This window comes from Zingiber officinale, chromosome 7A, assembly GCF_018446385.1.
Source record: "Zingiber officinale cultivar Zhangliang chromosome 7A, Zo_v1.1, whole genome shotgun sequence".
Taxonomy (NCBI): Eukaryota; Viridiplantae; Streptophyta; class Magnoliopsida; order Zingiberales; family Zingiberaceae; genus Zingiber; species Zingiber officinale.
This window is the reverse complement of record NC_055998.1, coordinates 7,247,752-7,258,819: the sequence shown is the minus strand read 5'-3', so window position 1 is coordinate 7,258,819 and position 11,068 is coordinate 7,247,752. Positions and strand designations below refer to the sequence as shown.

Genomic DNA, 11,068 nt, shown 5'->3' with positions numbered 1-11,068 from the left:
TAATACCTCCTAAATCTCCAATAACATATTATTTCTTCCAATATTTTTTTTTAAAATATTAATTTAATCAGTTCAATTTTAAAAATCAAAATTTAAGTAATGGATTAAACTAATATCATAGCTTCAACCATCGAATCAAATCAAATTGAACTAAAACAAAATTAAATTGAACCGATATTAATTAAATCAAATTGAAACTAAATCTAATCAAATCAAAGTAATTAAACTAAATGAAACTAAATTAAACCAAATAAAAAAAATTCAATTATTTCGATTGGAAATCAAATTAACGGATGATGTTTTATCAGTTCGGTTCAATGTATTTAAAAAGTTCAATCAATTTGATTGATTCAGAAAAAAAAATTATTCAGTTCGATTTTCTATTTAATTGCTTCAGTTTAAATCGATTGCCTCTCCGTAATTAATGGTCCAATTAGTTGTGTAGTTAATTTGAGGAATATTTGTAAGTATCATTAGCTGGAAAGCAGGCGAAAGCAAGCAACAACCACGTCACATTGACAACAACACGCCACATCTCATCTAAACTCATCTCGGCCTCCCTTTGATCTCTTCCCCAATCCCTAGGTCCTTCTTCCTCGTAGACGTCTCCCGCCTCTCCTCGTCTTCCTCCCTTACTTTCCCTTCTACAGCAGCCGTTCCTCTTCTTCAGAGGAAGCTTAGTTTGTACAAGCAATCAAATTCATTGCTTTTGTGTTCTTGCGGTCAAAGGTGAGGACTTTACTTCAGTGGTTCGGTGATTGATCATCGGTGGTCAAAGTTGGGAAGGTTGATGCTATGTCTTTGTTCTAGACTCGTGTTCTGTGTGATAACCTAATTTCTTTGTGGCCTTTGATGATTGCTTTCTCATGTTCTCCTTCTGTCTTCTGAGTTTATAAATCTTTATCATTTTTTTTTGAATGGAAACCTCTTATCAGTTCTGTTGTTCGATTTGGGTGCGAACCACCTCTTCTTTCTTATTTGGTTGGTTTCATAAGTAAGTAAGTAGTCGACAAGCGCGAATTCTTATATTGTATTAGCAATAAAAGCATATAAAAATATGAGCGGTTGATTATGAGAGGGAAGGTAGAAGCACAATTGTTATTCCCCCCCTCATCTCTCTTTCTTTCACGATACGCATGTTCCTCATTATATATCGGGTGCCTCTTGCTAGCAAACTTCTCTTTCTTGTTAGCCAAATATCTGTTTTTCTATAGTTCGTCTGGGTTCGTTTACCCCCCTCCCAGTTGCCATAATATGATGTTCTCTTGACATATAATTAAGGATACTTCTCAATTCTACTTCAAAATTTTCATGATTTCTTATACTTCCCTTCTGCTTTATTATTAGATCGCAATGGCTAGTAAATTTCTCTGAATAAAGTTGTTAGGATTTTGTTTCTGGATTTTTAGAGTGTAGAAGTGTGTTAAATCAAAGTGAAATGCAAATGCTATTTGGTTCACTTCATCTAGTCTGATTTTGAAGGTAGTTAATCCGTGCAATCAGGTATTTTCATCTACCGGCAGAAGAATAAAGACGTCATTAATCCACCTTAACCACGAGATTACTGGAAATGGGTTCTGAAGGGCCTTCAGTTGTAGTTGTTCACGTCACTGGATTTAAGAAATTCCATGGTGTGTCTGAGAATCCCACTGAAACTATTATCAGAAACCTGAAGGGGTTTATGCAAAAGAAAGGATTACCTGAAGGTCTTGTTCTTCGTAGTTGTAATGTTCTTGAAACAGCAGGAGAGGGCGCGCTTCCTGAACTTCTGGATTTTTTTCAGCATGCTGTGTCTTGTAAAGAAAATGAAAGTGTGAATAGGGAGCAAACCATCTTGGTAAATTATGTTCTCCTTTTTTTAGAGAAATTTAAGGCAGAATGAATTTTCATACCTGTATGTTATTTCTTAAACTGAAGTACTGTGTGTTGTTGTTATTCCAAAATGAGATTTCAATGCTTTTAGTAGATATATATATATATCTGGTTGAGGAATATAATATGCATGTTATGTTTACTTGGATTCAAAAATTTTACCAAACAGAGACAAAGTTATACATCTTTCTTATGCACATTACTGAGTGCCTATTTTTGTAATTGTACACTACTAAAATTATCAAAGTAATCCACTTGTACATTTGTATTTTATTGAATTGACAGTCTGGGCAATTCCACTTGGAATCCAATGATATGAGGGATGGTCATTTTTAGCACCAGTTAGCTATGAAGCATGACCTCTTTTAGTATTGGATCAGTTAATTTAATATTTTTTTAGTTTTGCAAACAATTTGGGTTAGTAGGATAGCAAAGTACAGGTTGCTTGTTCTCTATCCTTGGGTTATACAGTTTCACATTTAAATCAGCATGTATTTTATGATCAAAGCCATCATCTTGACAAGATAACCAAGATGTAACTTTGATCCTTTAGGAAAACCGTATATATATATATATATATATCTATTTTATTTGATAATTCATGTAATTTTTATTGGCCTATTAATAACCCAAAACTTTCTGATTTTCGCACAAAGGAACTGGGATTGTTCAAGGCATGAGTATGTATTTGTGTTTGTTATGAAGTGAATCAACTCAAGTAAGATATGGGACCTAAATTTTTTCTCCTACATTACAAAGTTGACCTGGATGCAAAAGGAGATTCACTTCTTTTTCAACTCACTCTCTTTTTTTGACAAGTTAATATGTATATGGAATGTAATTATATGTTGTGAAGCAAGCTAACTAAAAGATGACTTGAAACATAGAACTTTGTAACTAATTTACATTGTTGAGCTAGATGAAATTGAGCTCACTTTTGTTATTCAGATAAATCAGATAAGTCTTATCTCTCTCTCACACACACACTCTCTACATGTAATATGTTCATCTTTATGATTTGGCATCTGTTTTCAGTATGCCTTCTGAAATGCATTATTATTTGCATCAGCTGCATCTTGGAGTAAATAGTGGTGCTATGAGGTTCGCTATTGAGAATCAAGCAGTAAATGAAGCTACTTTTCGCTGTCAAGATGAGAAGGGATGGAAACCTCAGGTTATATGTGCCATACCCTTTTCATGATTATCATTTATTTGTTATTATACTTTTAAAACTCTTCCATAAAGAGAAAGAATGGCCTTTTAACATAAACTTTGCAGAGAGTTCCAGTTGCACCTTCTGATGGAAGCATCTCAACAGTCCGAGAGGTACGCAACGACTATAGTTCTTAGTATGATTACTTTTGGCTAATTGTTTTAGTTAGGTGTTTGTTTTAAAATTTATGTTTGAAGCACCTCTAATAATTAAAAAAAAAATCCATTATTTTATTGTATGAGTTCATCATCAATGCACTAGTTTCTTTCAATGTGAATGTACCTACATCAATATGTGTGATGTCTTCATAAGCCCATGCAACCAATTGAAGATAAACCGAGTTCATTTTTGCATTATATTTGAACAATTTGGTTGATTAATTTGATGGATAATACCTTTTGAATGAGTGGAGTGGGGGAAATTATTTGCATTATTCCCCTAGGTAGGTATACCATCTTATCTATTTGCCTATGTACAAAGAAGTCTTTGACACCTCAAACTGGTTTTAAATCCAATCTTGTTGCAAATATATTAAACTCTATTACTTTTTAAGGACCTTGTAAATATATGAATAATCATTGAAAAAACTTGTAAATGCTTAATCTCTGTGTTGCAGCATCTCCTTGAGAAACTGATAATTGATGCTTTTGTGAAATACTAAGTTGAAACCATGTATTATGCCTTTACCCTTGACCTAGTTACTAGAATTTCCTAGATATCAATTTGCCTTTCAAAAGAATATAATAGCTCTCCAATATATGGGAGAACTTGCCCAATATATATCTATGTGCCATATAATAAATCCCTTCATAGAGCATTCTTGAGGTACTATAAAATCTTTAGATCTTCCACTTAATGGTTATGATAGTAATTTATTTTACATTTCCAGCTAATCTTCAGTACTTTCCTGATTCATAATATCCTTGCATTAGTCAGGAATTTGGTCCATGGGGGGTGTCAACTGACTTACCTCATGACATACCGAATGGGTGTCAATCAATCTTTATCCTGTAAATTTCCAGCATGTACAAGTAGGATATTGTTGGTAGTTTTTCATAAGATTATAGCTAATACTATTTTATATCTAGATTTTGGCATTTCAGCTCTTGTAGCATACAACTCAAAGATTGATTTAGGTTGTAAAGAAAAGCAAGGAGAGGAACAAAAATATGCTGAAATAGAAAACAACTTAAGATGGATATTGTTGGGACTTTTTCATAAGATTATAGCTAAAACTATTTTATATCTAGGTTTTGGCATCTCAGCTCTTGTAGCATATAACTCAAAGATTGATTTAGGTTGTAAAGAAAAGCAAGGAGAGGAACAAAAATATGCTGAAATAGAAAACAACTTAAGATAGGAAATTAAAGGAGTATGCTAAGTAAACAATAAGCTAAGAGCGATAGTCTATTTGTAGATTTGGTAGATAGAAGAGAAAATAAGCTAAGAGCATGAAGGCAACTTCAAAGAAGTGTTACAGGTGTTCTAGTTAGGATAATTTAATCAATTAGAATGTAATTGGATATAGTTAAAGAAAATGAAGAATAAAATTTAAATGGATGCAGTATAATTACAGATATGAGCACTGCACTTGGTTGAATGGCAAGAAGAATTCATGTAGTCAACAAGGATTTCAGACTCAACTTTCTATTTCCCTCTTTCCTTACCTGCACAGTAGAGCTCCCAACTTATTCCTTATATTTAGTTAAATTCAGATTACAATTCTCACTATTTATCCAGATAGTTATAACTTATTGAGAAAACAAAGGTGTCAGCTAGCTTAGTGGTAAGGCTCTATCGTTGAGGTCATGGTGTGATTCCTGCCTTCACCATGGTGGTTATCCCTCCAGTATATGCACAAAATAATAAGAATTACTAAAATGTCATACTCTCGTTTTACTAAAATGCAGGCGCCCCCATGACCACAGACCACACATGGAATTTTGGCTTCTCTTTTCTGATATTTGGGCTTACATAGAAGTTAGGATGATAACTTATAATAAATGATTTACTGAGGTTAAGGGTGACCTGCATTTTTTAACTTATTTTTTAACTTTGAACTCAACATTTGATTCTGTAGTAATTTTGCAAGAGATGATATATTTTTTCTAAGTGGTGAGCTTGGATATAAATGATCTCAGCTTTGAAACTGTGCTTTGTAATCCTTCTTAGCACCCAAATAAAGAACCCATACCTAGATTTTAATTAAACAAATAGTGGGTCAAACTTTATCTGCTAACTCAGAGCTTTCTTTTCCTCAAGTTTTTCTCATTCTTCTTTTTGATCATGATTGATTATTTTTGTAGGCAATCAGATTGATTTTTCATGTCTTCCCCTGTGATTGTTGCAGACTACTCTTCCCGTCAATGAAATAGTCAAGGCCTTGTCAAACATGGGATATGACGTTATGCCTTCCGATGATGCTGGTCGATTCGTATGCAATTTCGTGTACTATCATTCTCTCAGGTTTGCAGAACAAAATAGAATGAAATCACTGTTTGTCCATGTTCCTCTCTTCTTGGCAATAGATGAGGAAACCCAGATGGAATTTGTTGCTTCCCTCTTGAAAGTGCTTGCCTCGCTGAACTAGCGGTGTCACTAGTATTTGAAACCTTTTGGCATGTCAAAGTGACTTGATCAGTTATCTCAAATGGCCGTGCCAATTAAATAAGATAAATCCTAGGGGCTTGAATTGCTATGTGGCTTTGTTCTGTGCGTATGAAAATATCGTATGAAATCAATGAACGCTCAAAAGAAGTGTTGGGTTATAGCCGAGTTCATGGTATGATCTTGCTGTTATGACATGAACCATGTATTCCCTGCAATAAATCTTAAAGAGTTTGTCAAATGGTAGACAATTCTCTTTCTGATATTATTCCTCGTCTATTTTTTTTTTTTTTTTTTAACTCATTCAAACTGAAATGAAGGACATGAAATGTTGTCTTGCAAAAGTACAATTTTTCTTCGTTTGAAGCTTTAGTCGAAACAAATGCTAAAAAATAGCACACTTGCAAAACTCAGCCGACCAATCCATAAATGACAAACTATAAGACAACAAATTGGCCAAATCAAAGTTGATCAATTCTAACACCTAACAATTAAAGAATTTGGATTGAAACAACTAGAGTATAATCATACAGGACGCAAGATTACATCTTTTAAACTACAAAATCTAACACAACAAATTAAAAAACAGAGTACAACGTAGTCCAAACTCCAGTTGCATGCAACTCCGTCGCACAAATGACACTTCATCAATTAGAAATTGTAAATTCATCATGGCACACTTTTCATTCCATAGAATTAGTTAAGTCCTCAATGGCTGTCTCCGATCCTCGTGTCAAATAACTCTGACGAATCCTTAATTCAGATGCTAGCCAACTCACCAACCTCGGTGGAGTAGTCCATCTTAGATCTAAACAAGTGGATGCGGCTTTAAACTGGTATGTCAAACAACTTATAATACGCCAGCGAATGCACTTTGTTTCCTAGCATGTTCTGGTATCAACTTGGCTGCTACCTCTAATGGTACGTCCTTTAATTCTAGATAACAAGAAAAAGCATATTAATATCTGTTGTAACTAAGAGATTGTTGTCAATATAGGATTTGCAAAAACCCACCATGAGGCTTGAAATTAAAGAGGGGAGGGAGAAAACGGCCATTTAGCAAGCGAGCATTTGGTTCCCGGAGCTCATCAAAGAATGGATGAACTAGTGCTTCTAACTGTACCAAAGTAAAGAACTCAGCAGATGCACGAGCTGAAGTATCTAGTGCAAATTTAAGGAATGGCTAAACTCACAGCAGTGCATCTCAGGTTTGGAGAGTATTGTAGAAGTCTAGATACAAGATCGACAGCTTCAGGAGGCATTCGTTTATGGAAGATCTGATTAAAGTTAATGCATTTAGAATAGGAAAATAAGAGAGAAATGTTAGGTAAATGGGCAATCCAATGTGAAAATGTGGGAAGAGATTGTCACCTTGTGCCAAGGATGTGCCTTTATCTGCGGGAATCTATATTCTGTGTAATTAGGATTCATGCATCTAATTTCTTCCCTTGTTGGAGTGCCTAAAACCTGGAGAAATATTAAATACAAATACTGAGCAGGAGGATAGTAGTATATTATAAAAGTAAGGCTAGAAACTAATTATGCACCTTAATTATTTCAACCAGCTGGTCAACTCCGCTTTCACCAGGGAATATAGGCTGTTTGGATGATAAATCAATTCATTTAATAACTGTACAAACAAGGCGAAACTAGAATGACAAGTTATGCATTATTCATAAATACCTGTCCTAGCAGTAGTTCAGCAAGAACACAACCAACAGACCAGATGTCAATCGCTGTAGTATACTCAGTTGCCCCAAAAATAAGCTCTGGAGCTCTGTAGTACCGAGAACAGATGTATGATATGTTTGGTTCCCCTTTCACCTATGAGGAGTGCATGATAAAATCAGCATACAAGTTATTAAAATTTGGAGAATCTGCAGTATAATTATAGCCACAAAACAATTACCAAGACTTTTGCGCTACCGAAGTCACATAGTTTCAGCTGATGAGTATGGGGATTGACCTGATTCAGAATGAGTAGCATAGATTAATAAAGAGCATCACTTCTAAGTATCAATGGTTCAAATATATTATACTGATAGCAGATGTTTAGTTAAAAGAAACAAAAGCAAAATTGTAGCAAGCTAATGGATCCATTTTTTTTAAAGCTTTCACAAATATTCATTCAAAAAATTGAAATAAAAAGAAAAGAAGCCTGGTACTGTGTTCATGTATTTAAGTGGTTATGAATCACAACAAAAAGGCAGAGAACACAACATGGATTACAGGATTAGTACACACCAGAAGATTTTGGGGTTTAATATCTCTGTGGCACACCCCAATACTACCATGAATGTATGCCAGTGCTCTACACATCTGTAAAACACATTAAAGAAAATGAGGTTATATCACCAGATGTTCAGCACCTAAAACTAGATATGCTGGCAATACTTTCTGCAATCATTTGATTTCTAATGTCTCAAATATCAATCAAACAGTAAAAACATGTCCTATCAGTTCAAGCTTACCTGGTACATATAGAGCTTCACATAAATTAGTGGCATACGTTGATTCATCTTGTTGTAGTGTTTAATGACCCTATGAAGTGTCTCTGGTACATATTCAAGTACCAAATTGAGATACAGCTCATCCTTCTCAGTTGTTGAAAAGAAGCAATGCTTCAAAGAGATAACATTTGGATGATCAAGAAGTCGCATAGTCTGTAGCTCCCGATTTTTGTACCTCTTATCTTGGAGAACCTTTTTTATAGCTACAGTTTCACCTGTCTCCAAGCATTTGGCCTAAGTGAATGGAGAAAAAACAAAGATTTTAAAGCTCATAATTCATAATTCTTAGAATGACCAAGAAAGCCAGAGGTATATGGGTAATGTTAGGTTTAAGAAGCACTAACTTGGAAAACAACTCCAAATGACCCATGACCCACAACACGCTCTGCCATGTAACTTATTTTCTGCAATCAAATTTTGAAGTTAGTGGAATATGTAAATAATTCAAAAAGAACGAGATTTCAAAACATGGAAAACATATATGGATAAAGATACTTCAAAACTTTTAATTCCTTCTATTGCATCCAGGCTACCTTCTATAAGACTAAATATAGATTTGGAACTTTAAAAGAGAGAAATTCCAAAAAAAATTTCACCACAAATTTGTGTTCATATTTTACCTGCTTTGGATTGCCATTTTTCCCATTGATAGAAGTGACAATTATATGACCTGCTTCTGTCCCATTTCCATCAACAACTGTAACTTCTGCTTCCTGGAAAATGTCAAAAATTAGATTAGGCATGATGCCTCTTGTTTACTGTCTTAATATTGCAAAGGAAATTTCTATTAACATAAGTGCATTGACCAATAAATAGTATAAATTACTAAAACCACATTACTTATCAAATACCTTATCATCCCTTATTTTCATATCCTTCATCTCCTCTGGGAGACTATCAACACCAACATTAGAGCCCTTTGATTTTTCCAAACCAGAAGATGGAACCATGTTCATAGAAGCCATTTACCCACAAGCATCCAATGACTCTAATCACAATGTATCTAAAAGACTTCTTTTTCAGAATCAAGTGAAAGCTTACCTGTTGGAAAATATATGAAGAATCTCAGAGAAGCCAAACAGACAGGAATAACTGAATATTAGATCACCATATATCTACATCATTGCAACTAATTGCTCTAAAGGAATACTAAGAAATATTTCAACCAACTGAAGTTTAGAAAAGACATCGAATGGAAAAGATTAAGTGCAAGTTAAGAAATCCAAGAGGGAGTCTAATGGAATCCAAGATGCTAAGATACTTTGGTGAACATGTTTTGATATTTAAGCATACTTAAGAAATATATACTTACCAATGACAACCTAAATCGAAATTTTACCTCTCAACTTTTCCCTCTCTACCTCCTTTTCATGTGCTTTTTAACAACCATCTCAGAACATTATCCCAAATTTTACCCTTTTTTTTAGAGGAGAAAATAAATACTATTTGCTGCAACCAGGGAAACTGAACTTTTAAACAAAAATTCAACATGATTCCGAGAAACTCGAATGTAAGGTAAACCTATTCTATCAACTTTACAAATTCCAAAAAGAAATTTATCCGTATCCTGACTAAACAGAATTCTATCCGCAGGTAAAGTAACAGCCTGATTCGCCAGATAATCTGCTGCTGCATTAGCCTCCCTAATTTTAAGCACCAGGTTACGAAACTCCCAACAAACATAAGAGGACTTAATGATCTTCAAGGCAACCAATGAGTCCCAAATTTTACTTTAGTCGTTGTATTATGGTACATATAGACACCAGTTACAACAAACACTTAGCTACCTCAATAAACCAAGAAGCCTTTCATATGAACCCATTGATTAATCTGAACGCTGTTATGTAAAAAGGAGAGACAAACAGACAAGGAATGCTAGCTCAACTCCCTAACTTACCGAGCTCATGTGCAAAACTAAAACCTCCTACGGCATGAAATCCTTCCAAGCATGGATAAAAGTAACCCTCAACTCTTATCCTTTCAGGAAAGGATAGGCATCGACCGCTTTGTTTGCTTAGAGTAAACCAAAAACAGAATAATGACTGGTGAACCACTAGATTCAAAGTCTCAAAAACTTCAAGCAGATAAAGGCCGCATTTTCCCCATACCTAAGATATCCAAAGATCCACGCTCGTTTTGTTTCATGCGACAAAGCCCAAATAATACCAATTTCCTCTCCGTTTCATGAAATCTCTCATGCAAAACCACTCTAATCGCAAGAGAAGATAAACTAGAACTAACTGGAGAAAATTTCAGATATGGAATAGGTCTTAAACGATCATTCTCAGCATGAAAAGAACACAACTAGCACATACCAAACCAGCAAAAGAAAAGAGGCAAATGGAAACCAAAGTCCAGATTCACTCCACTCCAACAATCTCCTCCTCCTCCTCCTGGCGCTATTTCCTCCCACAGACCAGACCAGATCACGGACGGAGCGCTTTATTTAATCTTCCCTTCTCTTCCCCCGATGGCAGTCAAAGGCAAAGACAGCCTCTTCTTTGACCGTTCAAACTCAATTCCAACCCATCTCGTACTTTATTTTTTTTATCATATTATTTATTGTTACGCTTGCTTTTCCTCAACCTTGACCGGTAAAAAACCGGTCCATAACCCAGGAATATTCCACCCGGACCGGACTCGATCGCATAAAACTACCAAATCACCCTCACTTTCTTCGCGAATTCACACGCCCGAACCCCGAAAATATTAAAGCAGGGGCATAATCGTAAAACCCGATCGACAGGACGAAATGATTGGCTTCGACTCTCCAACAACTTGTCGCTCGCCGGACGTCGTTGCATTATTGCGCCTCTGACAATAATGCCGGACCAGATTTACTCAAATTGATACCCCTGAACTTTTA

At 35.1% G+C, this 11,068-nt stretch overlaps 2 protein-coding genes across 5 annotated transcripts; one reads left to right on the top strand and one right to left on the bottom strand.

Annotated features, from left to right (window-relative positions):
* The first annotated feature begins 529 nt into the window (after positions 1-529).
* Positions 530-5,960, top strand: LOC122000863 (pyrrolidone-carboxylate peptidase-like). Of its 4 annotated transcripts, none has more exons than XM_042555342.1 (5): positions 530-786; positions 1,504-1,837; positions 2,942-3,046; positions 3,151-3,198; positions 5,436-5,960. In XM_042555342.1, the coding sequence occupies exons 2-5, from the start codon at positions 1,571-1,573 to the stop codon at positions 5,673-5,675; spliced, it is 660 nt and encodes a 219-aa protein (XP_042411276.1). In that variant the 5' UTR covers positions 530-786; positions 1,504-1,570; the 3' UTR covers positions 5,676-5,960. The 4 variants fall into 4 exon arrangements, with proteins under 4 accessions (XP_042411276.1, XP_042411277.1, XP_042411275.1 ...); XM_042555343.1 differs by having other exon boundaries at positions 531-729; XM_042555341.1 differs by having other exon boundaries at positions 531-786; positions 1,483-1,837.
* A 210-nt stretch (positions 5,961-6,170) lies between these two features.
* Positions 6,171-10,734, bottom strand: LOC122000862 (shaggy-related protein kinase alpha-like). Its single transcript, XM_042555339.1, has 13 exons — positions 10,518-10,734; positions 9,054-9,243; positions 8,823-8,915; positions 8,547-8,606; positions 8,164-8,436; positions 7,937-8,011; positions 7,602-7,658; positions 7,376-7,516; positions 7,240-7,290; positions 7,064-7,159; positions 6,886-6,969; positions 6,707-6,809; positions 6,171-6,628 (listed from the first exon to the last, which is right to left on the bottom strand). Exons 2-13 carry the CDS (start codon positions 9,165-9,167, stop codon positions 6,543-6,545), a joined length of 1,233 nt encoding a protein of 410 aa, XP_042411273.1. The 5' UTR covers positions 9,168-9,243; positions 10,518-10,734; the 3' UTR covers positions 6,171-6,542.
* Positions 10,735-11,068: the final 334 nt, after the last annotated feature.

Bases quoted from the DNA above. Each gene is read 5' to 3' on its own strand.
- LOC122000863 (XM_042555342.1), top strand. From the start codon at position 1,571: ATGGGTTCTGAAGGGCCTTCAGTTGTAGTTGTTCACGTCACTGGATTT. The intron at 3,047-3,150 runs GTTATATGTGCC...TAAACTTTGCAG, and splicing joins AGAAGGGATGGAAACCTCAG to AGAGTTCCAGTTGCACCTTC. The intron at 3,199-5,435 runs GTACGCAACGAC...TGATTGTTGCAG, and splicing joins GCATCTCAACAGTCCGAGAG to ACTACTCTTCCCGTCAATGA.
- LOC122000862 (XM_042555339.1), bottom strand. From the start codon at position 9,167: ATGGCTTCTATGAACATGGTTCCATCTTCTGGTTTGGAAAAATCAAAG. The intron at 8,437-8,546 runs GTTAGTGCTTCT...CCATTCACTTAG, and splicing joins CATTTGGAGTTGTTTTCCAA to GCCAAATGCTTGGAGACAGG. The intron at 8,012-8,163 runs GTAAGCTTGAAC...TGTGTTTTACAG, and splicing joins TGAAGCTCTATATGTACCAG to ATGTGTAGAGCACTGGCATA.